This window comes from Stegostoma tigrinum, chromosome 25, assembly GCF_030684315.1.
Source record: "Stegostoma tigrinum isolate sSteTig4 chromosome 25, sSteTig4.hap1, whole genome shotgun sequence".
Taxonomy (NCBI): Eukaryota; Metazoa; Chordata; class Chondrichthyes; order Orectolobiformes; family Stegostomatidae; genus Stegostoma; species Stegostoma tigrinum.
This window is the reverse complement of record NC_081378.1, coordinates 24240826-24268790: the sequence shown is the minus strand read 5'-3', so window position 1 is coordinate 24268790 and position 27965 is coordinate 24240826. Positions and strand designations below refer to the sequence as shown.

General features: G+C 41.6%; 1 protein-coding gene across 3 annotated transcripts in view; it reads left to right on the top strand.

Moving 5' to 3' along the window:
* Positions 1-27965, top strand: part of fam185a (family with sequence similarity 185 member A) — a 92207-nt gene that overhangs the window by 60259 nt on the left and 3983 nt on the right. For 2 of the 3 annotated variants that reach the window (XM_059654576.1, XM_059654575.1), the window contains 2 exons: positions 8108-8203; positions 25181-25315. In XM_059654576.1, coding sequence (XP_059510559.1) covers positions 8108-8203; positions 25181-25315 — 231 coding nt within the window. The remainder of the gene's footprint in view (positions 1-8107; positions 8204-25180; positions 25316-27965) is intronic. The other variant, XM_059654577.1, reaches the window with a different exon arrangement.

Sequence of the window (27965 nt, the reverse complement as noted above, 5' to 3'; positions counted from 1 at the left end):
CTCTCTGAGTAAAGAAACTACCTCTGACATCTGTCCTATATCTTTCACCCCTCAACTTAAAGCTATGCCCCCTCGTGCTTGCCATCACCATCCTAGGAAAAAGGCTCTCCCTATCCACCCTATCTAACCCTCCTTGATTTATTTTATATGTTTCAATTAAGTCACTTCTCCAACCTTCTCTGTAACGAAAACAGCCTCAAGTCCCTCAGCCTTTCCTCGTAAGACCTTCCCTCCATACCAGGTAACATCCTAGTAAATCTCCTCTTCACCCTTTCCAAAGTTTCCACAACCTTCTTGTAATGCGGTGACCAGAACTGTACGCAATACTCCAAGTGCATCAGAGTTTTGTACAGCTGCAGCATAACTTCTTGGTTCCGGAACTCGATCCCTCTATTAATAAAAGCTAAAACACTGTATGCCTTCTTAACAGCCCTGACAACCTCGGTGGCAACTTTCAAGGATCTGTGTACATGGACACCGCGATCTCTCTGCTCATCTACACTACCAAGAATCTTACCGTTAGCCCAGTACTTTGCCTTCCGGTTACTCCTACCAAGTGCATCACCTCACACTTGTCTGCATTAAACTCCATTTGCCACCTCTCAGCCCAACTCTGCAGCTTATCTATGTCTCTCTGCAACCTACAGCATCCTTCGTCACTATCCACAACTCCACTGACCTTGAGTGTTGTCTGCAAATTTACTAACCCTTCCTTCTACATCCTCATCCAGGTTGTTTATAAAAATGACGAACAGCAGTGGACCTAACACTGACCCTTGCAGTACACCACTAGTAACTGGTCTCCAGGATGAACATTTCCCATCAACTACCACCCTCTGTCTTCTTTCAGAAAGCCAATTTCCGATCCAAACTGCTATATCTCCCCCACAATCCCATTCCTCCGCATTTTGTACAATAGCCTACTGTGGGGAACCTTATCGAACGCCTTGCTGAAATCCACATACACCACATCAACTGGGTTACTCTCATCTACCTGTTTGGTCACCTTCTCAAAGAACTCAATAAGGTTTGTGAGGCACAACCTTCCCTTCACAAAACCGTGCTGACTATCCCTAATCAATTTATTCTTTTCTAGATGATTATAAATCCTATCTCTTATAACCTTTTCCAACACTTTACCAATAACTGAAGTAAGGCTCACTGGTCTATAATTACCAGGGTTGTCTCTACTCCCCTTCTTGAACAGGGGAACCACATTTGCTATCTTCCAGTCATCTGGCACTATTCCTGTAGACAATGACGAGTTAAAGATCAATGCCAAAGGCTTGGCAATCTCCTCTCTGGCTTCCCGGAGGATCCTAGGATAAATCCCATCCAGCCCAGGGGACTTATCTATCTTCACCCTTTGTAAGATTTCTAATACCTCTTCCTTGTGAACCTCAATCCCACCAAGTCTAGTAGCCTGTATCTCAGTCTTCTCCTCGACAACATTGTCGTTTTATAGAGTGAATACTCTCAAAATATTCATTCAGTGCTTCCCCTATCTCCTCTGACTCCACACACCACTTCCTACTACTATCCTTGATTGGCCCTAATCTTACTTTCGTCATTCTTTTATTCCTTAAATACCTATAGAAAGCCTTAGGGTTTACCCTGATCCTATCCACCAACAACTTTTCATGTCTCCTCCTGGCTCTTCTGAGATCTCTCTTTAGGTCTTTCCTGGCTACCTCGTAGCCCTCAAGCGCCCTAACTGAGCCTTCACATCTCATCCTAACATAAGCCTTCTTCCTCTTGACCAGAGATTCCACCTCCTTCGTAGACCACGGCTCCCACACTCTACAGCTTCCTCCCTTCCTGACAGGTACATACTTATCTAGGACACACAGGAGCTTTTCCTTGAATAAGCTCCACATTTCTAATGTGCCCATCCCCTGCAGTTTTCTTCCCCATCCTATGCTCCCTAAATCTTGCCTAATCTCATCGTAATTGCCTTTCCCCCAGCTATAACTCTTGCCCAGTGGTATACACCTATCCCTTTCCATCACTAAAGTAAACATAACAGAATTGTGATCGCTATCACCAAAGTGCTCACCTCCTTCCAAATCTAACACCTGGAAAGGCTCATTACCCAGTACCAAATCTAATGTGGCTTCACCCCTTGTTGGCCTATCTATATACTGTGTCAGGAAGCTCTCCTGCACACACTGGGCAAAAACTGACCCATCTATAGTACTCGAAGTATAGTGTTCCCAGTCAATATTTGGAAAGTTGAAGTCCCCCATGACAACTACCCTGTCTCTCTCACTCCTATCGAGAATCATCTTTGCGATCCTTTCCTCTACATCTCTGGAACTATTCGGAGGCCTATAGAAAACTCCCAACAGGGTGACCTCTCCTTTCCTGTTTCTCACCTCAGCCCATACTACCTCAGTTGACGAGTCCCCAAACATCCTTTCTGCAACTGTAATACTGTCCTTGACCAACAATGCCACACCTTTCCCCCCCCGCCCTTTACCATCTTCTCTGTTCTTATTGAAACATCTAAATCCCGGAACCTGCAACAACCGTTCCTGTCCGTGCTCTACCCATGTCTCCGAAATGCCCACAACATCGAAGTCCCAGGTATTAACCCATGCTGCAAGTTCACCCACCTTATTCCGGATGCTCCTGGCATTAAAGTAGACACACTTCAAACCAACCTCTTGCTTGCCGGTGCCATCTTGCGTCACTGAAACTTTATTTCGGGCCACCCTACTCTCAACCTTTTCTATAGTCGAACTACAATTTTGGTGCCCATCCCCCTGCTGAATTAGTTTAAACCCACCCGAATAGCCTTAGCAAATTTCCCCCCCCAGGATTTCGGTACCCCTCTGGTTCAGGTGAAGACCATCTTGCTTGTAGAGGTCCCACCTACCCCAGAAAGAGCCCCAATTATCCAAGAATCCAAAACCCTCCCTCCTGCACCATCCCTCTAGCCACGTGTTCAACTCCTCTCTCTCCCTATTCCTCACCTCACTAGCACGTGGCACGGGAAACAAACCAGAGACAACAACTGTTTGTTTGTCCTGGCTCTCAGCTTCCATACTAGCTCCCTGAATTTCTGCCTTAAATTCCCATCTCCCTTCCTACCTATGTCGTTGGTGCCAATGTGGACCACGACTTGTGGCTGCTCCCCCTCCCCCTTAAGGATCCCAAAAACACGATCAGAGACATCACGCACCCTGGCACCTGGGAGGCAACTCACCAACCGTGAGTCTCTCTCGTTCCCACAGAACCTCCTATCTGTCCCCCTAACTATGGAGTCCCCAGTGACTACTGCTCTGCTCCTCTTCCCCCTTCCCTTCTGAGCAGCAGGGACAGACTCTGTGAAGGGAAAACCGTCAAGCAGTAAAGGATAACATTGACTGAAATTCTGGTTGTGGTGAAAGGGATTTGAGGATGCTTTTAAAGACCTTCAAAGACTTAGACAGGGAAGTTTAATGAGGGCGATCAAGAAATTTGGCTGCAGTTGCTGAAGACCATAATTGATTCTAGACTGGATGCTAGCTAAACACTAGAATTAGAAGGAAAGGTGAATGAAAGGATCTGGGTATTCCTGTCCATGAATCACTAAAAGCTGCAGGCAGGTGCTGCAACTAATTGAAAGGCAGATGGTATGTTGCATTCATTTAAAGGGGATTTGAGCTCAGAAATAAAGATGTTTGCTGTATGGACCCTTGGTGAGACTTTATCTGGAGTACTGTGTATAGCTTTACTCTTTTTATCTAGGGAATGTTAGGTTGACGGGATTGCCTAATTGAAACACAGAAAATAGGAGCAGGAATAGGCCATTTTGCCCTTCAAGCCTGCTCCACCATTTCAAGGCTGACCATCCTATTCAGTATCCTATTACCACTTACTTCCTCAGGGACATCCTTCCCACCTTTACTGTGTCTATTCCTGCGAGGATTGTATAGCTTTCTGAGAGATCCCTCTTCATTCGGCTAAATGCCGGTGAATATAATCCTAACCAATCCAGTCTCTCTCGCTATATCATCTTGCCATCGCAGGATGCAGTTTGGTAAATCTTCATCGCACTCCCTGTATGGTCAGAACATCCTTACTCCATTAAGGAGACAAAAACTGCATGCAGTATTCCCAGTATTGTCTCACCAATGCCTTGTACAATTGCAGCATAAATCCTTGCTCTTTTACTCAAATCCTTTCTGTATGAAGGTCAGTATACAATTTGCCATTTTCACCGCCTTCTGTACCTGCATACTCACTCCCAGCGTCTGATGTACAAAGACATTCAAGTCTCCTTGCACTGTCGCTTTCCCAATCACTGCCGTTTTGATCATAATGAACCTTTCTATTTTTGTTACCAAGTGGATGATCTCACATTTTATTAGTGCATTTGCTACTCCTCCAACTTGTCTGAATCGCACTGAAGCATCTCTGCATCCTCCTCATAGCTCACCCTCTCATCCGCATTATGTTGTCTACATACTTGAAGATGTTACATTTACTCTTTCATCTAAGTCATTTAAAATATGTTGTGAATAGCTGAGGTCCAAGCTCTGATCCCTGTGATACCCCAATACTTACAGGTTGCCACTCAGATAAAGACCATTTATTTTTAACCTTTGTTTCCTGCATACAAACCCCATGTGCTGTAATTGTACCTACTCATCTGTTATGTGGAACCTTACTGAATGCTTTCTGAAAATCCAAGTAAGCCACATTTACTGGCATCCCCTTCTACACTGAGAATTCCAGTAGTTTTGTCAAGCGTGATTTCCTTTTCGTTAATCAATACTGATCCTGTTTGTTTTTTCCAAGTGCTCTGCTATTAACCCTTTCAGAATGGATTCCCCACTACTGATGTCAAGCTAATTAGTCTGTAATTTCCTATTATATCTCCGTCTCCTTTTTAAAAATAATGCTGTTACATTAGCAACCCTCCAGTCTATAGAAATTGTTTCAGAGTTTAAGTATTTTAGGATCTAGATTATGGGACCCTGGGAATTTATCAGCTTTATAATCCCATCATTTTGCCCATCACCATTTCCATACAAATACTGATTTCCTTCAGCTCTTCCCTCTCCCTGTGCTCCTCAACATTTTTTTTGGACACACCAGTTGTCTTTTTCTGTGTGGAAACAGAACCAAAGTATGTACTTAATTGGATTGAATCTCTTTGTTCCATATTATAACTTTCTCTGTTTTGATTCTAAGGGACCTAGATTTATCTTCACTAATCTTTTTCTCTTCACATACCTATAGAGGATTTTGCAGTCAGTTTGTATATTCCCACAAGCTTAGTCAGATGCTTTATTTCCCCCTCTTAATCAATCCTCTTTACCCTCTTTCATTGAAAGCTAAACTGTTCGTAATCCTCAAGTCTGTTGCTCTTTTCAGGCAAATGTATATGCCCCTTCCTTGGATTGAATACTGTCCCCCAATATCCTGCTAGCGATGGTCTGGCCACTTTTCCTGTTTGATTTTGTTCTGGACAAGAATGAACTCTTGCAGTTATTCCATGCGCTCTTTATATAATTGCTATTGCCTATCCACCATTGTACCTTTTAATTAAATGCTCCCCAATTTATCATAGTCAGCTTGTGCCTTATACCTCCATTATTTAGACCATAAGATATAGGAGCAAAAGAAGCCATGCAGCCTCGTGGAGCCTGCTCCACCATTCGAACATGGCTGATAAGTTTCTCAACCCCATTCTCCTGCCTTCTCCCTGTAACCCTTGATATCCTTACCTTTCAAGAATCTCTCTATCCCTGACTAAACCTTCTCAGCCTTCTGTGGCCATGAGTTCCACAAATGCACCACCTTCTGGCTGAAGAAATTCCTTTTCATCTCAGTTCTAAAGGGTCTTCCCTTCACCCTGAGGCTGTGCTCTCAAGTCCTCGTCTCCCTTACTGATGGAAGCATCTTCTCCAAGTCCACTCTTGTGCAGGCCTGACAGTAATCTGTAAGTTTCAATCAGATTTCACCCCCCCCGCCTTATTCTTCTAAACTATATCAAGTACAGCCCCAGAATCCTCAAATACTCCTCAATTGACGAGCCATTCATACTCAGGATCATTCTTGTAAACTTCCTCTGGACCCCTTCCACGTCAGCACATTCTTCCTTAGATATGGGGTCTAAAACTACTGGCAATGTTCGAAATGCAGTCTGGTCAGAGCCTTATGCAGCCTCAGCATTACACCTTGCCCAGGTAACAAGGAAATTTTTGAAGAAGGATCTAGACCTGAAATGTCAGCCTTCCTACTCTTCTGATGCTGCTTGGCCTGCTGTGTTCATCCAGCTCTACACCTTGTTATCTCAGATTCTCCAGCATCTGCAGTTCCTACTATCTCTGATTACATCTTTCATCTTGTATTCTATCCCTTTCAAAATGAATGCTATCATTGCATTTGTCTTCCTAACTGCCAACTGAACCTGTGTTAACATTGAGAATCCTGAACTAGGACCCTAAATCCCTTTGTTTCAGACTTCCAAAGCCTTACCCCATATAGAAAATAGTTCATACTTCTATTCTTCCTTTCAAAGTGCAAAACCTCACACTCTCCCACATTTAGCAATCTAGTCTCAGAATTCACTATATCACTGTCTATCTTAATGAAGAATTATGCCATATTATATTAACTTTTCTTCAAAGGATCCTGCACAGCTAGATTGACAATTCTTTCTTTCTTTCTTGTTACACAATACCCAGTCTCGGATGTATTGTTCTCTTGTGGTTCATCAACATATTGACCCAGAAAACCATTCCATATACACTGCAGGAATTCCTTTTCTAGGGTATTGATGCTGATTTGATTTGCCCAATCTATGTGCAAAATTAAGGTCATTCCTAACTACAACTGTACAGTTTTTGCTTGTTTCTGATTTGTTGTATAAGGCCATTCCCAGCACTACAACTGCAGTTTGGAGTCTGTTTACAACCCACACTATCATTTTCCTGACCCACTGTGTTTCTAACCTCTGCACAAAAATTATGCTTCAGTGGAGCTAGTATCCATCTTGACCATTGCATTAATTTACTTTTTCACCAACAGTTGCTATTCACTTCCTTTTTTGACTTCTTCCAGACTGAGGCTTGCTGACAACTGTGACAAGTTTCCGGCCTTTGTATCTGCACCGAACAGCTAAGCAGGATGTAAGTAATGAGAGCCTGGTAGCCCTAGCTAAAAAGGCAAAGTGTAAAAAGGAAAGGCACCCACTCATATTTCCATTTTTGAGATTTTATGACATCTGGTTTGTTTAGCACATTTGGTAATATAGGAAACAGGCATGTTGGACCATTAACAAGACTTTGAGCAAAGATTGTCCCTCTTAGTTGGCACCTTGCCACTGCTTAGCCAAAAGCATAAAAGATGGAGCTAGGTGCACCAGACTTCTTATCCAATTTTTCACAGTCTTGCTTTGTATACACATAGACTTGTAAGCAGTCAGATGTTGAAAACTCCTAGTCAGAGAGAGAGCATACGGAAAGGAAAGGGGATGAAGAGAGAGGGGGACAGTGAGAACAGGAAGAAATTGAGAGACAGAGCGAGATGTAGAGAGAGAAATATGGGCCGAGGGAGAGGTCAGATAGGAGGGATGTCTTGACGTGTCCTATGTTGCTGAGTTATGTATAAGACTCTGCGTAGCATTACTGTTTCTCTCGCTCCAGATGCAGTCTGACCTGCTAGGTTTTTCCTTTTGTTCATGTTCCAACATCTGCAACTTGAGGGTCACGAGGCCTCAGGCAAGGAGAGAAGTTGAGGAGGAGAATCCTTTGTAGTAAGCTCAGCTGGTGCGGGATTTGAATCTACAGAGTTGGCATCATCTGCTTTGTAAACCAGCTGTCCAGCCAACTGAGGTAAAACAACCCTAACTGGATAAGGTTTGAAGTATTGCACATGGTTACCGATGGATAATGTATGTGGCAATGATGGTTGGCATGTTTATATCGATTTTCAAATGTTGCTGACTTTTTTTCACCCAAATTGTGAAATATGTATATACAAAAGTCTGAAGAGCTTGATGTTAAAATAACCTCTGGTACAAACATAGTTTTTCCGTATAAAGATTCATTTTGAAGCAATTGCTATATGCGTATGAAATGTCAACAATAAAGTATTTATTGTTTACTTCCAGATTCTTCAGATGGCAGTCTAACAGCTTCCACAAAACAGGGTGACCTAGATGTTTACATCAGTCAGCTGGGAATTGTAGATCTGCTAACTCAAGAAGGTGAGATTGTTACAGTTCTCTTGCAGGTGATAATTTCATATCAAAAAAAGTTGAACTTCCAGGGAGAATCTTCTGTAGTTCTTTAAAGCTCTGCAGATTCCTTGTCTTGCACTGGAGAACAAGCATTATCCAGCATTCTGCCGTGGAGCTAGCAAAGAGCATGTCCTCTTTTGTGTGTATCTCTCGCTCTTGCTCATGCTCTCGCGCTCTCTTATCTCCTTTTCTGTATGCCGTCTTTCTGACTGGGAATTTTTAGACTCTCAAGCAGTCAGATTTTAAGAATGCACAAGGCAAGAACATTAGTTTCTTCCTTTGAATTATGGCATTTAGGTTTCAGTAAGTCTGAACGTAGGAGGCCTTGGAGTGGTGGGGATGTGGGGATTCCAAAGTTTAAGGTCTGCTGAAAATGCAGGTGCATAATGGAATAATTAGTGTCAAGAATTCTGAAGAGGACTGAATTAGAGGAGCGCAAATATCTTTGAAGGTTGTGGTCAGGAGGCAATTGCAAAAATAGATCACAAGACCGAGGAACAGAACTAGGCCCATGGGCTCATTGCGTTCATTCTACCATTCACTGAGGTCATGGATACCTTTTATTCCTTTATGTGACGAGAGCGTTGCTGGGTAAGCAGAATTTATTGCTCATCCCCAATTCCCCAGAGGGCAGTTAAGAGTCAACCACATTGCTCTGGGTTTGGAGTCACATGTAGATGAGACCAGGTAAGGACAGCAGTTTCCTTCCCTAAAGCACATTAGTGAACCAGATGGCTTTCTCCTGACAATCAACAATGGATTCACCGTCATCATTAGATTGTTAATTCAATATTTATTGAATTCAAATTCCACTATATGCTATGGTGGGATTCAAACTCTGGTCTCCAGACCATTATCTGGGCCTCTGGATTAACAGTCCAGCAATAATACCACTAGGCTATTGCCTCCCCCTATTCTCATAATCCTCAACGCCACTTTCCTGCCTCATCTCCACAACCCATGATTCCTTACTGATCAATAGTATGTCCATCTCCATCTTGAATGCCCTCTGTTCCAAAGATTCACTCCTTCAAAAGAATTCATTTTCACTTCTATCTTAAATTGATGACCCCTTTATTCTGTCCTCTAGTTCCGGACTCTCCTGCAAGGGAAGACAACCTATCTGCATCTACTCTGTCAAATTCCTTAAGAATGTGGAGGTGTTGGAGGAGCAGTAGTGTCAAAGACTTTTAAACCAATGTTCAAATCCCACCATGGCAGTTGCTGAAATTTGAATTTTAAAAATTTTGGAGTTAAAAGAAAACCTTATGGTGACCATGTAACAAACTTTTAATAAGTTATTAAAATAAAAAAATCGGATTCATTTTAGGAATGTGCATTTCGGGCAAGAAAATTTGTCATCCCTACCCAGTTTGACCCACTTTTCTTTATTTATTCACGGCATAAGTGTGTTGCTGGCCAGGCAGCATTTATTGCCCATCCCTAATTGCCCGGGTGGCAGTTTCCTTCCTTGAAGGGTGTTCGTGAACCAGATGGGTTTATCCTGACAATCGGCAATGGATTTATGGCCATCATTAGACTCTTAATTCCAGGTATTTGTTGAATTCAGATTCCAACATCGGCCTAGGCTGGATTCAAATCCGGGTCCCCAGAACACTATCTGGGTCTCTGGATTAACAGTCCAGTGATAATACCAGTAGGCCATCACCTTCCCAGACCCATTCCAATGTGACCAAGTTTCAACTGCCCTCTAAAATGGCCCAGAAGTCCACGCTGTCTAAGAGCAACTGTGTATGGGCAACAAAATGCCAACCTTGCCAGCTATGCCCACATCCTATAGAAAAAATACTTGTATGTTTCAGTGAGGTCATCTTTCATTTTTCCAAACTCCAATGAGTACAGGCCTAACCTACTCAACTTGGAAGTCACTTCTTTAATACGTTTCCACCATGTTTTGATATGCTGCTACCAGTTTGAAATGTACGTTTGTATTACTGATGTCTACATATACAACCTTTGAAGCTGCTCCCTTTTTTTAAGCCATTCTTGTTCTCTAGTTTATCCTTATCTTGGAGTGAGACTTTCCTATTCACTTCTGTACTGTAGTTTATTATTTCTATATATTTATTGTATAAATATGTTATTTCTATTGTATGAGTTCTGGAATACAACTCTCTAGTGTAGTGACTAAGTCCGGGTATTTGCATGCTTTTCCCTGTCTCCTGAGTTGCACTGACATCTGAGTGATGGTATCAATTACTTTGTCATTTGTATATTTCTGTCTACTACACAATGTAAGCTAGTAATCAGAGGTGATGGGTGAACAGGAAATGGTGTTAGTTAGAGTGTGAGCAACAGTATCTTGGATGCTATCAATTTTACAGAGAATTTGAATGTTGAAGTTCAATTAGGAATTTTATTGGAGTGGTCAAGACTAGGAGTAACGAAGGCAAAGATGATTGTTTTAGCAACAGATGAACTGAGGCAGGGTGGAATGTGATGCTGGTTTGGATTTGGAAATGTTCACGTATGGTGATGGCATCTGTTTGGAGGCTCACTTGATGTTGACTATTGCGTCAAAGCTGTGAACTGTTTGGTTCAGCCTTGTGCAAATACAAACATGAAGAATTGGTTCAATGGCTAGGAAACAGTTTGTGGCAATGTCCAAAGGCAGTTGATCTTATTATTAAAATGCGGTTTTATTTCTGTCAAGTACTAAAGTTGAAGTTGATTACCTGGAAGAGTTTAAATGCTGCTTCCCAGTGTGTATCTGTAGCACGTGACCTTTGGATATACTTCTAGAATCTGTACTCAATACAAAACTCTAACATTTTCCTCTCTATTTAAAGAAGTGAATAATTTGATTGTGCACGGTAAAGAAGTCTGCAATATTTTCACTTTCTATATTAAAATTTTCAGCATGAGGAGTTTTCTAATTTTGAAGCCTGTGGTTTGCACACTTAAATTGCATCTCTCACTGTTCTGTATGGTCTTTTCTACACTCCAAACTTCGTGAACATTAGAAAGGCTTAGACTAAACGTGAAGCAGTGAAATTTGAGTTTTCTGACCATGGTCTGTCCTAACCTTGAAAGATTTCTGCCCATATAAGGATTATGTAGTGACAGGCACGACATAGAAATGCCTTAATCTTTATGCATACCAAGACATTCGTTGGTTTTGCTCACTAGCAAATATGTGCTTTGCTACAACCCAAATGTCATATCAGCATATTTCATTGTGGCCTATATTAGATTAGATTACATTAGATTCCCTACAGTGTGGAAACAGGCCCTTCGGCCCAACAAGTCCACACCACCCCTTGAAGCATCCCACCCAGACCTATCCCCCTATAACCCACACACCCCTGAACACTACAGGCAATTTAGCATGGCCAGTCCACCTAATCTGCACATCTTTGGACTGTGGGAGGAAACTGGAGCACACGGAGGAAATCCACACAAACACGGGGAGAATGTGCAAACTCCACACAGGCAGTCGCCCGAGGCGGGAATCGAACCCGGATCCCTGGCGCTGTGAGACTGCAGTGCTAACCACTGAGCCACCATGCCGCCCATATATTCTCCATATAAATTCCGAGATTCATGTTTGTTACATCAAACAAATCAGTTAAATCAAAGCGTTAATTCCAAAAGTTAGCTTTGATTTAGTTCATAGCCATAGTTATGCACAGACACTTAGGTTGCAGGTTTTTTCACTCGTCTTCAGAAGTATGAAGGGATCTTAATGGAAGACTTCTGAGTTTTCTTCCTTGGGTCAATGAAACACTAACATGGGGACCCAATTTTTGTGGCAAAGAAAATATTCAGAGGAAAGTTCTTTATGTAGAGTATTTGTTACAAATTGTTTAAGCGGAATCTCTAATTATTGTAAGTTATTTGTTTGAGAAAGAGGAATATTAAAAGAAGTATGAAGTCGGGTTAGATGGCTCTTGGAAAAAATCGTTTGCTAGGAAGTGTAATATTTTACTACACCAACAGATTCTGTGATTTGCATTTCACATTTTAGTAAGTGAATATCCTTTCCAAAGAGGTGAAGAATAATCTAGTTAGTTTTCTGTTATCAATTGTATTTTGAATAATAAATTATTGGATACATCTCCCTGATGTTCATCATTACACAGCACCTTAAAACTTCTTCTTCTTATCATTTTGTCTTATTGTTGAACAGTATTTTGATTACTCATTGCTCAGGCTGTCAGCCTGTTCTCTCAGTTTAGGAGCTGACAGCAGCTGAATGCTAGATATGTGTTCTGAAAGATTGTGGGTTGGAGAAGGTTTTTAAAATATCTCCTAAATGTACAATTGTCTCTTGGGCGTATGGTTAGTACAATGAGGCATTATGACTGTTAAGTATGCATAGCATGGGTTTATGTAAACAGAGTCATATTCCCAATATTGTGGTTGGCAGCGTGCCTTCAGAGGTCGAAAACTAAGCTTGGGAATCAGGCAGGCAGACAGGACTTCGTACACTTGGCACTAAGCTCTCAATTTCACAGAGAGCAGCATTTTTGGTAGTTTGTGAAGCAGTTATTCCAGCATGTTCTGGCCCCCTTTAGTGGCTCCAAGTTATGCTAATCCATTATGACTGGCCTCAAAATTGATTTTGTGCTCTATATTGAGCATCTGATTTAGTGAGTGACCAAATAAAACCTACACCAAAAGGTATCAAAACTATTTGCACCAAGTGTCTATTATCCAAAGCTATGTTATGATGAGATTTTTCATTCTTTGTTTAGATGTGGGCATTGCTGGCATTTGTTGCTTAATGGTCTTTTGAACTAGATGGCTTGTTTAGGCCATTGCAGCAGACACCCTCCTGCACTGGAATCGGATAAGTCCCCTGACAGACCAAAGATCACCTCAATCCCACTAGGCACCAGATCCCTTTGACACTTAGATATGGCTATTTGGTTAAAACACAGTGCATTAGTATGATGTTCACCCCCTTGACTGTTTAGTGCTGCAAATTGAGAAGCTGCTGTGCTTCTTCCTTTACACTGAAAGCAGTGCACTTCACAGATGTTGGTAGGCTCTAGTTAAACACAAAATGTATGGGATATAGATAGGTTGAGTGAGTGGACAATAACTTGGCAGCTGTAGTTTAATGCAGGAAATTTTAAGGTCACGCACTTTGGTAGAAAGAATCAAATGGCAGATTATTACTTGAGTGGAGAGAGAATCCCAAAAAAGTGCAATGCAGAGTGATCTGGGTAATCTGGTGCATAAAACACAAAAAGTTAACATGCAGTTGAGAGGGCAAATGGAATTTTGTCTTTTTTTGCAGGGAGCTGGACTTTTAAAAACAGGGAATTTTGGTTGTAACTATTAAAGGTATTAGTGAAGCCACACCTAATGTACCGTTTACAGTTTTAGGTCTCCTATTTAAAGAAAATTATACATTGGCATTGGACGTTCACAAAAAATTCACTAGGCTGGTTCTTGAGATGAAGAATTTGACATATCAAGGACAGCTAAACAGAATAGGTGTACATTCATTAGCATGGAGAAGAATGAATAGTGGTCTTATTAAAGTATACAAGATTCTGAGGGGTCTTGACAGGGCAGATGATGAGAAGATGTCTCCACTAGTGGGGGAATTCTCAAACCTGAGGTCATAGTTAAAGAATAAGGGAATGTTTGTTTAAAACTGAGATGCAGTAAAATTTCTTCTAGTAGTAGTGAGGGGGTAATGAATGTCTGCTATTCTCTACCCCAGACAGTTGTAGAGGCTAGATCATAGTGTATTTAAAGAGGAGGTTGTTAAGATTTGTGAAATATCGCAGTGCTGATGGCTATATTCACTTGGCATGCAAGAGAAATTGAGACCTGCAGCAGATCAGCTGTGATCAATCTGAATGATGGAGCAGGCTTGAGGGCCTAATTGGGTTACTCATGTTCCTATTATGTTCTTACAGTAAAGATATTTTCTTCTAGAATGAAATTATCTTTTTCTTGCTTTCTTTGGGGATCTTCCAGGGACATTAACAAAACTCATGGAGCAGAATTTTCCCCTCCTTGATGGGGCATGGGTATTGGCAAGAAAGGTAGGAAAATATGGCAGCAATGAAGAAAATCAAGTTCTTAAGTTAATAAAAATGTTCTCATTTTCCCCTCGAACCTTGAATCGTAGTGAGAATCTCGTTATTGTACAGCAACTGTTATTTTCATGCATTTGCATCTCTTTAAACCTCAACCTTCCTTATTTATAGGTCTCTTCCAATTCTCCTCCATCAAGAAACTAGAAAGTATAAATGTTTGTTCCAGCCATTGTACAACTCCTTCAGCTATCCCCTCAAGCTCTATGGTCAGCTTGTGATGGTGAGGAGTACTGAACAAACTCTTAGTCACAGAATGCGGTGGACATGTCTCTTTGGCACTCTGTTACATCAGTGTCAGAGCTGTAGCACGTGCCAGCAGCTTGTGCAGCGAATACACTGCATGCTGTTCAAGCACGTAAGTGATTTGTTGACAGGGGAGTGGTCTTTTGTGGGGTGAAGGAGAGCTATAGTCATTCAGAGAGTATCACCGCAGTCAGTCAAGGGGCTCATCCACCTACACTTCAAGGACTTGGCCATGATCTGTCAGGCACTTGGTCCTACTGGTGTGTGTGATTCTATGTCATTGCACCCTGGGGAGTGGGTTGCAGTCAGTCTTGCAGATCAAGTGTAAACAGTCATTGTACATCATCCAATGTTATGTGATTTGGGATGCTGTTGAGATGGTAGGCATTGGTCAGGTGAGGTCATCCTGCCAGGTCAGTCCAGGGAGGAGGCATAATCAGTTATGGGCTTTGCTACTGCTACTAATGGTCAAGGAGCTATCATGGATTCCTGGAGAATCTCCAGTCTGGGGATGTGCTTCGTTGTATTGGTTTGCTGAGATAATTATCACTGGTAGTATTAGGGGTATTCTACCCCATCATCATTGAACTTTGCAATCTGCTTGAAGAGGACTTATGCACAGAAAGGCTAGGTAGCAGTCCGATCACAGCGATCATCAATATAACAGCCTCCTGAATCTTAATCGCAGCAGCTCTTTCAAGGAACAGCTGGGGGTTTAGATGACATCTCCCAAACATCAACCTATAAATGCATCCGGGATATTACTAATGTCATTTCCATCAGAGCTTGGTTGCCTCTTCATCTCCTTCCCTTGTGACAAGAAAAGTCCGTCATCCTCGGATGTGGAAGTCCCCATTGTCACTGGCTTCCTTCAACTGCAGTCATGTTTTAGAGTGTCCTACCACCAACTTGCACAGTTGTCAACAGAAGAGACTTCCACTCTGTAACTGTTCAAATTATATGTGACTGTCAATGCAAATTCTAGAGGTCTGCACCAGATATTCTTGAAGCTGATGTGACTCTTCCATAAGAGAGAACTTTTAAATTCCTACCACCTTCTAAATGCTATTCGGATATGGCTGCTGGGAGAGAACAAATTCCCCTTCCAAACAACATTCATGATACATTTAGGAAATGCTCAAACTGACACAAAATAAAGATGCAGTGTGGCTCGTGCCTCCACCACTGCCATAGTGGTACAGACCATTGGCCTCCTTAAGATGAGATTTAAAGGCCTGGATCACTTCAGCAGAGATAAGAAGATAAGACCACAGGTTAAAAGCTGGTGAAGCAGGGAGTGTTTTCAATTGCTGTGATATTGGGACTGACTCTGGGGGAGATGGCACCTATAAGTTGAATGCTTGCATTGGAGGCACATCGATTTCCTTGGAAGACGTTTTGCTAATGCTGTTAAGGTGCTTTTGAACCAACTCAGCTGGGGTGTGAGAATCAGGAAAGCCTATTAGAAGCCAATCGGGTGTGTAAAATGCTGGGATAAACAGCACAAAATAGAGAATAATAAGTTAATAGGCAGAATCAGAGTAGGGGAGAAAGGGTTACACTGAGTGTGAATGCATAAACTCTAGTTAATAAGACTGGGGAGTTGCAGGTGGCTGTGGCATTATAATAATTTGACAATAGTGGACTCCTGGCTTAAGGAAGGGTAGATTTGGATGTGAAATATTCCTGCTTACAGAGTGTTCAAAAAAGATAGGAAAGAGTAAAATGGAGGAGGGATGGCTTTTTTAAGGAGCGCATTGCAGTGCTGGGTAAAGACTGTGGTTCAGAGGATTCATGGATTTGGCTAGTGCAGAAGTATTAGAAGGGTAGTTACTTTATCCAGCGTAGACCAACTAACAGGAGGGGTATAGAGGAATAAATCTGTAAATAAATTAAATCCGTATGACCATCATAGAGTTGTTTATCATGTGTGTTTAATTACCCACATATTGTTTGATATAATGGTAGTGTGAGGGGCAGCAAAGGACAAGCATTCCTGTATTGTGTTGAGGAGAATTTTCTCCAGCAGTATGTGCCTAGCCTATTAAAGAAGATGGCATCGACCAACCTGGTCCACCTCTTTCCCAAGAACCAACTAGATTAAGTGACAGACCGCATTTACAATGATCACTGTCTTCTATCATGAAGATTAGATGAAGCTGGAAAATAACACTGGACCATCCAGAGTAAGAATAATCAATTGGCAAACAGTGAATGGAATAACAGATGACCTTCAAAGAGGAGGTGGTTTGGGCACAGTCAAAGTATATTTCCTGAAAAAGAAAATACCACAGTATCGCAAAATATGTGACACACACACACACATCAGAAGACAAGACTTGTACTCATCATTCTTCTTCCCCTTTTTTTCCCTGCCCCCCCACCTCCAATCCATACAACATTGTACAATCTTAGCTTTTCTTAAATATTTTAACTTATTCCAACATTTTGCATTTGAGACAATGCAACAGCAATTACATCATCTTTTCCAACAGCATGAATAATCTTTACATAAATGGTTGCAACAAAAGACTCCATCTGAATAGTCTTGCATTATGTGTTTTTAAACTTCCCAATGAAGGCCATTCATTGGCATTGTGATCAGCAGAAATGAGCATTTTCTTAAGACTGTCAGACATAGACTTTAGACTTTAGTGTTGAAGGATCAACAACAATCGACTTTTTTTTTCCTGCAGTAGAATACGTTTTCTGAGAGTGGATTAGTTTCTTAGAGAAATATCACACTGGCTTCTCTAACTCTGACTCCTTATCCTGCAATAAGATGAACCTATCCGTTAGTTACTCCCATCAATTTGCCATTTTGAATGGTTTTGAAAAATTAGGGCACGGCTATTACAGCTTAATTTATCGGGATTGCCATCAGCTTCTTAAAGGCTGTTTGGCGTTCCGCTGACCAGACCACTTTTGCTATTGAGCTGAAATTATGCATAAACATCTCAAACCCCACACAATCCTAAGTCATGATTTATTATTTGCTTTTAGGAATAGTGTATTCTATTAGAGACTTCACTTGCTCTGTTCTTGGGAACACTTAACCTTGTCCTTCAAAATATCTGAGATTAAAGTACTCTTGCTTTTCCAAATTCACTTCTGGCTAAATTTATTACTCAGCCAGCCAAATGCATTTGTTTAAATGGGTCTTCTACTTGGCTCATACTGTTTCTGTGTTGCTATAAAGCACAACATCATCCAAATAAACTTCACAGCTATGAATCTTCGCTATGACTTGGAATGTAGCTGGAATATTCTTTCCCAATGGCATCAGTTAACATTGGTCTAACCCATTTGGTACAACAAAAGCAGATCATTTTAGCCCTTGATATTAATGGCACTTGCCAGTACCCCTTCAATAGTTCAATCTCCAAAAGAAACGAAGCACTGCCAAACCTATCAGTGCCATCTTCTAACTGTGGAATTGGTTGCAAATCTGTATTTGTGGCTTTATGAATCTTTCCATAATCTATACAGTGTGTAGTTGATCCATCTGATTTAGGAGCTAACACTACCAGTGAACTGCAGCTATTTTGACTAGATTTAGTCAAGTGATTGTGCAGCATGTACTGAATCTGCTTCAACCTGAGTTTGTTCTTTTCTGGGCATAACCAAAAAGGATGCTGCTTTATTGGTTCTGACTCTGCTACGTCCACATCATGCCTAGCTAATTCAGCACAACCAGGTGTATCTCTATTAATTACCTTGTTTTCTAAGTAGTTTTACAAGATCTTCCTGTTGTCAATCCTCTAAATGTGAGAACAGTGTCTCATTGTCATAATAATTCTGTACTAACTAATCAAACAATAGCAGTTTCACTTTGAAAAATGTCTACCTCTCCTCTTACTCGATTGTCTCTGTCATTTTCTAGTATTCTTACCACCTGTCACATTTGTTGCTCCTTATCCTCTTCCCTACAATACCTTTTTCAACATAATTATATAATATAACTGATTCTTCTTCCTATGATCGGGAGTATTTATCAGATAAGTCACTTTACTAATGCTCCTAACTACTTTGTATGCAGCATCTCCATTTCCACTTGTGAATTCTGCAGCCTTCAGGACTCAGTATACTGTTCAATCATTTTAGGGCCTGAGCATCATCTTCCATGTCTTTTCACAACTCCCACACACCAGACCTTGCTATCATATGGGCTGCTTTCATCATAGCCACCCCATTTTCACTCTCTGATAGTTCACATTAGCAGTTTTGCTTTCTCACCTGCTAACCATTATCCATTCCTTTGTCTGGCAAATGCTGTTCTCTCTCTGGGCCCTGTCTCTCTCTCTCTCTCTCTATATACATTCAAAAATCCTCTGCCTTTATCTTCAACATATATACCAACATTTTCCTTGATACAACCAGTTCCAAAGAAGGACCACTGCACCAGAAACATTGACTCTGCTTTCTCTCCTGATGCTGGCAGAACTAGTGAGTTTCTACAGCTATTTCTATTTTTGTTTCAGATAAATTCCAACACCTCAGTTCTTAGAACCATTTTTTGTTTATTGCATTGATCACTGGATCTGCTTCTTGAGCCTCAGCAAAGATATGCTAAACTAAACAGAATTTTTGAATTATTCTCATTCTTCAGTGAGTTTCAGCTACCTTTAAAATCTTCTTGTAGTATCACTGTGACCTCTGGTTAGTGAATTTGTCTAGCCATTGCTCCAATCAGTATAGAGATGGAAAAAACATTTCTGAAGAAGGGTCTAGGCCCCAAACGTCGGCTCTTCTGCTCCTATGATGCTGCTTGGCCTGCTGTGTTCATCCAGCTCTACACCTTGTTATCTAGGACATATTGGATGGTCAGTATAGGGATATGTTGATATTCTAGAGAATTGCAATATTGAGAAAATGTTTTTGGATGAATTGAAAAACATTAAGGCAGACATTAAGATCCCTCAGAACTGATGAGATCTATATCAGAATTCTGAGGGAAGCATCTGAGGAAATTGCTGGGGCCTTGTATAAAATCTTTGTACCTTTTCAGTCACAGGAGAGGCCCCAGAGGATTAGAGAATAGCAAGAGTTCTTCCTTTTAAGAAGAACAAAAGGAATAATCCAGGAAAATACAAGCCTTATGTTGGTGGTAAAGAAATTGTTGAAGATTCTTAAAGGTGGGATTTAGTCATATATGGAAAAAAAAATGAATTTATTAGTGCAGCATGGCTTTGCATGGGGAAGGTCATGTCTTACAAACTTGATTGAGTTTTTTGAGGAAGTCATGTTGCGGCTGTGCAGAGCTTCATTTAGGCCACATTTGGAATATTGTGTACAGTTCTGCCACACTACCAGAAGGATGTTGAGCTGGAGGCTTTGGAGAGGGTACAGAAACAGTTTACAAGGGTGTTGCCTGGTTTGAAGGGTGTCAGCTGTGAGGAGAGATTGGACAAACTTGGTTTGTCTTCACTTGAATGTCAAAGGATGGGAGGTGGTGGGGAACCTGATATAATTTTGTCAACTTCAGAGAGGCATGAATAGTTGTAATCTTTTTCCCAAGATAGAAATGTCGATTAGTAGGGAATAGAGGTTTAAGGTAATGGGGGTAAGTTTAAAGAAGATGTAAGAGGCAAGTTTTGTACACAGAGGGTGGGAAGTGCCTGGAATTTGATGCCAGAGGACATGGTGGAGGCAGATGCGATTGCACTATTGAAGAGGCATCTTGATAGGCCTATACATAGGCAAGAAACATAAGAGTTATGGACCTCACAGAGGCAAAAGGCTGTTTGTTTAGAAAGGCATAAGCTTCGGTGCAATCTTAGTGGGCTAAAGAACCTCTTCTTGTGCTGTACCGTTCTTTGTTTTTTATATCCCCATGGTGGGAAGTGCATTTTTAGGTGAGAGGGAGGATTAAAATTAAACAGTGGTGCTTTACAGTTAAATAGTGCTGACAGGCAGCTTGCAGATGTGGCAGAATACTTTCAGGTTGAGAACTCAGTGCATGAATAGTCCAGCCATCTGCCTGCTTTTAGTGTCAACTGAAATATCAACTGTCGTGTTAACAGAAATCTTGTTTAGATCACTGGACTGAAGCTAAAAATACTCTCTACTTGAGAAGCTGCAGTGAACTTGAAATTTCTAGTCTAAAATCTATCCACATTGCTTCCAGCTATCACTGTACAAATCAGAAATTAAATCTAATATTTATAGCTCAGCCACTGGCTCAATAAACTATCAAGGGATTTCAGCATACGTGTTATTTTTCTACTGGAAGCTTAGTATGGAACCATACTATGTCCACTTTCAAAATTAGTGTTTCAGTTACATTTTGTTTTAATTATTGTTCATTTTTAGAAACCAGTTCTGTCATGATAACATTCTTACAGTATACTTTGCTACTTCAAGGAAGTTAACTGCAATTGGGCTAAAGTAGTATATTAACCTGTGACACTACATTTGTCTGGATGTTATGTGCATCGTACTTATACAACATATTATCATTTCAGTACAGGCAAAATACTGTGGCTGCTGGAAATCTGAAACAAAATTTTTTTAGAGAATGCTGGAGAAACTCAGCAAGTCTGGGAACATCTGAGATTATCTCAGCCAGGGCCAGATCTGCGTTTCTTCAGCAAACCTAAAAATGAGGTGTCAGCCTGGTGAAGGTACAGAACAGGACAACTTGCATGCCAAATAATATAAGCAAAATGTGAGGAACAGATCCAAGTGATCCCACAACCAATGAATCAGGTTTCAGCTGTTCAGTACCTCTACCATGAACGATGATGACAATTAAATAACTGTCTGGAGGAGCAAGTTCCACACATATTCCTGTCCTCAATGATGGGGTAGTCTAGCACATTAGTGCAAAACGTGAATCTTCAGTCAAAAGTGCCAAAGAGAAGATCCATCTTGGCCTCTTCCAGAAGCCCCTAGTATCTCAGATGCCAGTCTTCAGGCAATTTGATTCACTGCATGTGGTATCAAAACACAGTTTAGAGACACTGGATACTGCAAAAGCTGTGGGTTCTGACAACAATCTGGCAATAATACTAAGGCTTATGCTCCATAATGTGTTGTACCCTAAGCCAAGCTCATCCAGTACAGTTGCAACACTGGCATCTACCCGACAATCTGGAAAATTATCAAGATATACCCTGTGCGTGCACGGCAGGACAAGTCCAACCCAGCCAGCTACCATTCAACATGACTATTCTCGATCATCAGCTAAGAGATGGAAGGTTCTCAGCAGTAACTTGCTCACGGATGCCCCATTTGAGTTCTGCTAGGGCTATTCAGCTGTCAACTTCATTACAGTCTTGGATTAAACATGGAGATGAAGTGAGAACGATAGCTCTTGATATCAAAGCTATATATGACCAAGTATGCCATCAAAGACCTCTAGCAAAGCAAGAATCAATTGGGATTCAGAGCAGAAGCTCTCAGACAGTTAGACTCATACTTGACTTACAGAAAGAAGGTTGTGGTTATTGGATATTAGTTATCTCAGCTCCAAGACATCTCTGCAGGGGTTCATCATGATAGCGGCCTAGGCCCATTGCTCTACTAATTTTAAAATAGTTATGGAGAAGGTCAAAACTGTCCACAGGTTCAAGTTCTAAACTGGGGCAAGGTGAACTTTGATGGAATTAGACAGGAGCTTGCAGGGGCTGATTGGAGTAGCTTTTTTGCAGGTAAAGGGACCTCTGGCAAGTTGGAGGCCTTTAAAAGTGTGATAGCTAGAGTTCAAGCTGTGTATGTTCCCGTGAAGGTGAGCGGCAAGGTTGGCAGGAATTGGGAACCCTGGACGATGAGAGATATTGAGACTGTGTAACTCAAAAAAAGGAGGCATGACTCAGGTCCAGGCAGCTGGGTTCAAGAGAATTCCTGGAGATATATAGGGAATACAGGAGGTTACTGAAGAAGGAAATCAGGAGGGCAAAAAAAGGGCATGAGATTGCTTTGGCTGAGAAGATGAGGGTGAATCCAGAAGAGGTTCTTTAAGTACATTAAAGAAAAAAGAATAACTAGAGAGAGAGAATATGACCCCCCCTCAGGGACCAAAATGGACATTTACTTGTGGAATCCATAGGAGATGGACAAGGTCCTCAATGAATATTTTTCCTGTGTTTACCGTGGAGAAAGACATGAAGACTTGGGGAAGTTAGTTGTGATGTCTTGGGGACTGTCCATATCACAGGCGGTGTTGGAAGTATTAGAATGTACAAAGGTGGATAAATCTTCTGGTCCTGATCCGATTATATCCAAGAACCCTGCAAGAAGCTAAAGAAGTTGTTGCATGGACCTTGGCTGATGTGTTTTTATCATTGTTAGACATGGGTGATGTCCTGGAAGACTGGAGGCTATGAATGTTCTGCCCTTATTCAAGAAGGGCTGCAGCGAAATACCTGGGAATTATAGACTAGGTGAGCTTAACATCTGTGGTAGGTAGTTTACTTGAGAAGATCTGAAGGATAAGATATACATGCATTTGGAAAGATAGGGTTTGGTTAGGTTATAGTCAGCACAGCTTCATGCATAGGAGATCATGCCTCATAAATTTGTTAGTGTTTTTTGATGAAGTGAGACTAGAAAAGTTGCTGAGGGCAGGGCAGTAGATGTAAGTAGTCTGTATAGATTACAGTAAGGCCTTTCATTAGGTTCTATTTGGCAGGCTGCTCTGGAAGTTCAGATAGCGTGAAATCCACAGAGACCTGGCAAATTGGATACACATTTGGCTTGATGGTAGAAAGCAGAGAGTAATAGTCGAAGGATATTTGTCAGACTGGAATAATGGTTTGCCTCAGAGGTCAGTGCGGGGTCCCTTGCTGTTTGTTATCACTATCAACAAATTGGATGAGAATGTACGAGGCATAATTAGTAAGTTTGCAGAAGACACTAAAATAGTGAAGAAGGTTATCAGAAATTGCAACAGGATCTTGATCAGCTGGGGAAGTGGGCCAAGAAATGGCAAATAGAGTTTAATATAGATAAGTATGTGGTGTTGCATTTTGTTGCAAATTGAAGTAGAAGTTTCATGGTGAACGGTAGGGCCTTTAAGGAGTGTAGTGGAACAGAGGGACCTTGGAGTTCAGGATAGTGAAGAAGGCTTTTAGCATATTGGCCTTCATCAATCAAGGCATTAAGTACAGAAGTTGGGAAATTACATTGCAGTTGTACAGGATGTTGGTGAGGCCGCACTTGCAGTATTGTGTTCAGTTTTGATCACCTTGTTATAGGAAGGATGTTATTAAACGGGATAGAGTGCAGAAGAAATTTACAAGGATGTTGCCATGACTCGAGGGACTGAATTATAGGGAACGGGAACTGAGGGGAGAAATCTTATAAAAGTGTACATGATCCTGAGAGGCATAGATAGAGTGAATGCACTCAGTCTTTTTCCCAGGGTTAGGGAATTGAGAGCATCAGTTTAAGGTAAGAGGGAAAAGAATACATGGGCACCTGAAGGGCAACTTTTTTAGAGAGAGGGTGGAATCAGCTGCCAGTGGGTACTGGTTGAGGTGGGTACTTTAAGAGGTGTTTGGATGAATACATGGATAGGGAAGGATATGGACCAAGTGCAGGGAAATGAGGTTAGCGTGAATGGACACTTTGGTTGACGTGGGCCAGTTTTGGCCAAAGGATCTGTCTCTGTGCTATAGGACTCTATGACTGTATCATAAGATCAGAACAGGGAATGTTCAATGATTACGTAATGTTTAGCACCATTCATGACTCCTCAAATACTGAAGTGCGCCATATCCAAATGCAACAAGACCTGGATAATTTCTTGACTTTGACTTGAAAGTGGCAAATAACATTCATGACCTACACATGCCAGGGAATGACATTCAATGGTGTTACCATCACTGAATCCCTCACTATCGACATCCTAGAGGTTACTATTAACCACAAACTGAACTGGAGTGGCCATATAAATAGGGTGGCTACGAGAACAGGTCGGAGACTAGGAATCCTGCAGCAAATAACTCACCTGACTCCCCAAAGCCTGCCCTGTGTCTACAGGGTATAACTCAGGAGTCTGATGGAATATTTTGCACTTGCCTGGATGAGTGCAGCTCGGCAACAATCATGGATCTTGCTCACTGTCTAGAACAAAGCCGCCCACTTGACTGGTACCAAACTCACATCCAGATTTAGTAATTCCACCACAGGTGCTCAGCTGCAGCATGTATTATTGATAAGCTGCACTGCAGAAATTTACCAAGGCTGCTACTAAGACAGCATCTTCCAAACTCGTGACCAATTCCATTGAGAAGGACAAGAGCAGTAGATAAGGGAACACTTCTACCTTCAAGTTCCCCTCCAAGCCACTGACCGTCCTGACTTGGAAATATATCACTGTTTCTTCACTGTCAAAATCCTGGAATTCTCTCTCTAAAGGCATCATGGTGTACCTGCAGCATATGGACTGCATCAGTTTAAAAAAGTAGCTGACCACTGCCGCCACCACAAGGGCAACTAGGATTAGACAATGAATGCTGGCTTGGCCAGGGAATAATTCTCTGTATTTGTTTCATGATACTATTTCTCATCGACTGGAGTATTGATATTAGGGATTTATTTATTTATGTTTAAACCCCAGTGTTGTGTCTATATTATTACTTCTTATTCATTTTAAAACTTGTCTTGATCATGACAGGTTCTATCACATTAAAACTGCCTAAAGACTTAAGAGCTGAGCTACTGCTATCTGGATCAATAGTCAAGGTCAGTCCTGAGATTCGTCTGGAGGACATTGAAACTAGCATTCAGCAAGATCACCAAACTGTTCACGGTAATTTGAATCTTTACAGGAATATACCCAAATTTTAGATGTGAAAAGAATTTTCCATATACAGCATACCTTAATTTGGCTTGAATTGTTAACTTGTAGCTTTGCACAACCAACATTTAGAAAGTCTGCCATATTAAATACAACATCGCACAGAATCTATTATTTATTTTTTAAAACTTTGGCTCTGGAAATAAAATAAGTGTTTACTAAAGTATGTAATTGAAAATAAGAAACAGTTATATTATCCACATTTTCAGTATTTATCATTTTTATTTAATTGTGATTCTAGAACTGATTTTTTTTTTGTTTTCAAACTCTGCTTAAGTTGTACAGTAATAGTTTTGATTAAAATATAATTTATTCCCCATGTTTGTTCAAATACCAGAAATTATTTTTGCATGATTGGAAACTCTGGTGGACAGGTGGTACTTACTCACAAAATCAGTAGGTGGATGTGTCACTTGCCACTTGTCGACTCAAGTCTGGTTATAGTCCTGATCTTGATTTTGTACTGCAGTGTGCTTTCTTATAGCACCATTCTTCAAATCAAATAAAATTCTACTTTTGATCTTTAAAGATGTCTCATACCTCATTAGAGTATCTTGAAGCACATTTGTCTTTTTTCTATTCATTTGTGGGTTGTGGGCATCACAGCCTGGCCAGCATTTCTTGCCCATCCCTACTTGCCCTTGAGAAGGTGGTGGTGAGCTGCCTTCTTGAACTGCTGCAGTCCACCTGCTGTGGGTTGACCCACAATGCTATTAGGGAGGGAATTATAGGATTTTGACCTAGGGGCAGTGAAGGGACGGCGATATATTTCCATGTCAGGATGGTAAGTGATTTGGAGGGGAACGTGGAGGTATGGGTGTTCCCATATGTCTGATGCCCTTATCTTCCTAGATGGAAGTAGTTGTGGGTTTGGAAGGTGCTATCTCAGGATCTGTGGTGAATTTCTGCAGTGCATCTTGTAGATCGTTCATATTGCTGCTATTGAGCATCAGTGGTAGATAGACTGAATGCTTGTGGACGTAGTGCCAATCAGGTGGACTGCTTTGTCCTGGATGGTGTTGAGTTTCTTGAGTGTTGTTGGGGCTGCACTCGTCCAGGTAAGTGGGGAGTATTCCATCACACTCCTGACTTGTGGCTTGTAGATGGCAGAGAGGCTTTGAGGAGTGAGGTGGTGAGTTACTTGCTGCAGTATTCCTAGCTTCAGGCCTGCTCTTGTAGCCACTGTTTATGTGGTGAGTCCAGTTGAGTCTCTGGTCAGTGGTAACCCCCACGATGTTGATAGTGGGGGATTCAATGGTGATAACACCATTGAATGTCAATGGGTGGTGGTTAATTTATCTCCTATTGGTGATGGTCGTAGCCTGGCATTTGTGTGTCGCGAATGTCACTTGCCACTTGTCAGCCCAAACCTGGATATTGTCCAAATCTTGTAGCATGTGACCATGGACTGCTTTAGTATCTGAGGAGTCATTGGTGCTGAGCATTGTGCAGTCATCGGCAAACATCCCCAGTTGTGACCTTATGTTGGAGGGAAGGTCATTGATGAAGCAGCTGAAGATGCCTGGGCCTAGGACACTCCTTGAGGACCGTCTGCCGAGCTGAGTTGATATGATTGACCTCCCACAACCACAATCATCTTCCTATTTGTCAGGTAGGACTCAAACTTCCAGCAAGTTTGCCCCCTGATACCCATTGATTCCAGTTTTGCCAGGGCCCCTTGATGTCACACACTCTGTCGAATGTAGCCATGATGTCCAGGGCTGTCACTCTCACCTCACCTGAGGAATTCAGCTCTTTTGACCATGTTTGAACTAAGGCTGTAATGACATCAGGAGCTGAGTGGCCCTGGCCTTTAGCAAGTGCTGCTTAATAGCACTGTTGATGACACTTTCCATCGCTTTACTGATGATCGAGAGGAGACTGATGGGGTGGTAATTGGCCAGGTTGGAATTGTCCTGCTTTTTGTGTACAGGACATAGTTGGGCAATTTTCTACATTTGTTGGGTAGGTACCAGTGTTGTAACTGTACTGAAACAGCTTGGCTAAGGGAACAGCAAGTTCTGGAGCACAAACCTTCGGTACTCTTACCAGAGTGTTGTCAGGGCCGGTAGCCTTTGCAGTATCCAGTGTCTCCAGTTGTTTCTAGTTATCACAGGGAGTGAATCAAATTGGCTGACGACTGGTATCTGTAATGCTGGGGACCACTGGAGGAGGCTGAGATGGATCATCCACTTGGCAGTTCTGGCTGAAGATTGTTAAGAATACTTCAGCCTTATCTTTTGCACTGATGTGCTGGGCTCTTCCATCATTGAGGATGGGGATATTTGGGGAACCTTCTCCTCCAGTGAGTTGTTTAATTGTCCACCACTATTCACGACTGGATGTGGCAGAACTTCAGAGCTTAGATATGATCTGTTGGTTGTGGAATCGCTTACCTCTGTCTGTCACTTGCTTTTGCTGCTTGGTGTGCAAATAGTCCTGTTTGGCTGCCTCACCAGGTTGATACCTCATCTTCAGGTATGCCTGGTGCTGCTCCTGACATGCCCTCCTGCATTCTTCATTGAACCAGGGGTAACCCCCTAACTTGATGATGGTAATGGTTGAGTGGGCAATACGCTGGGCAGATTGTGCTGGAGTACAA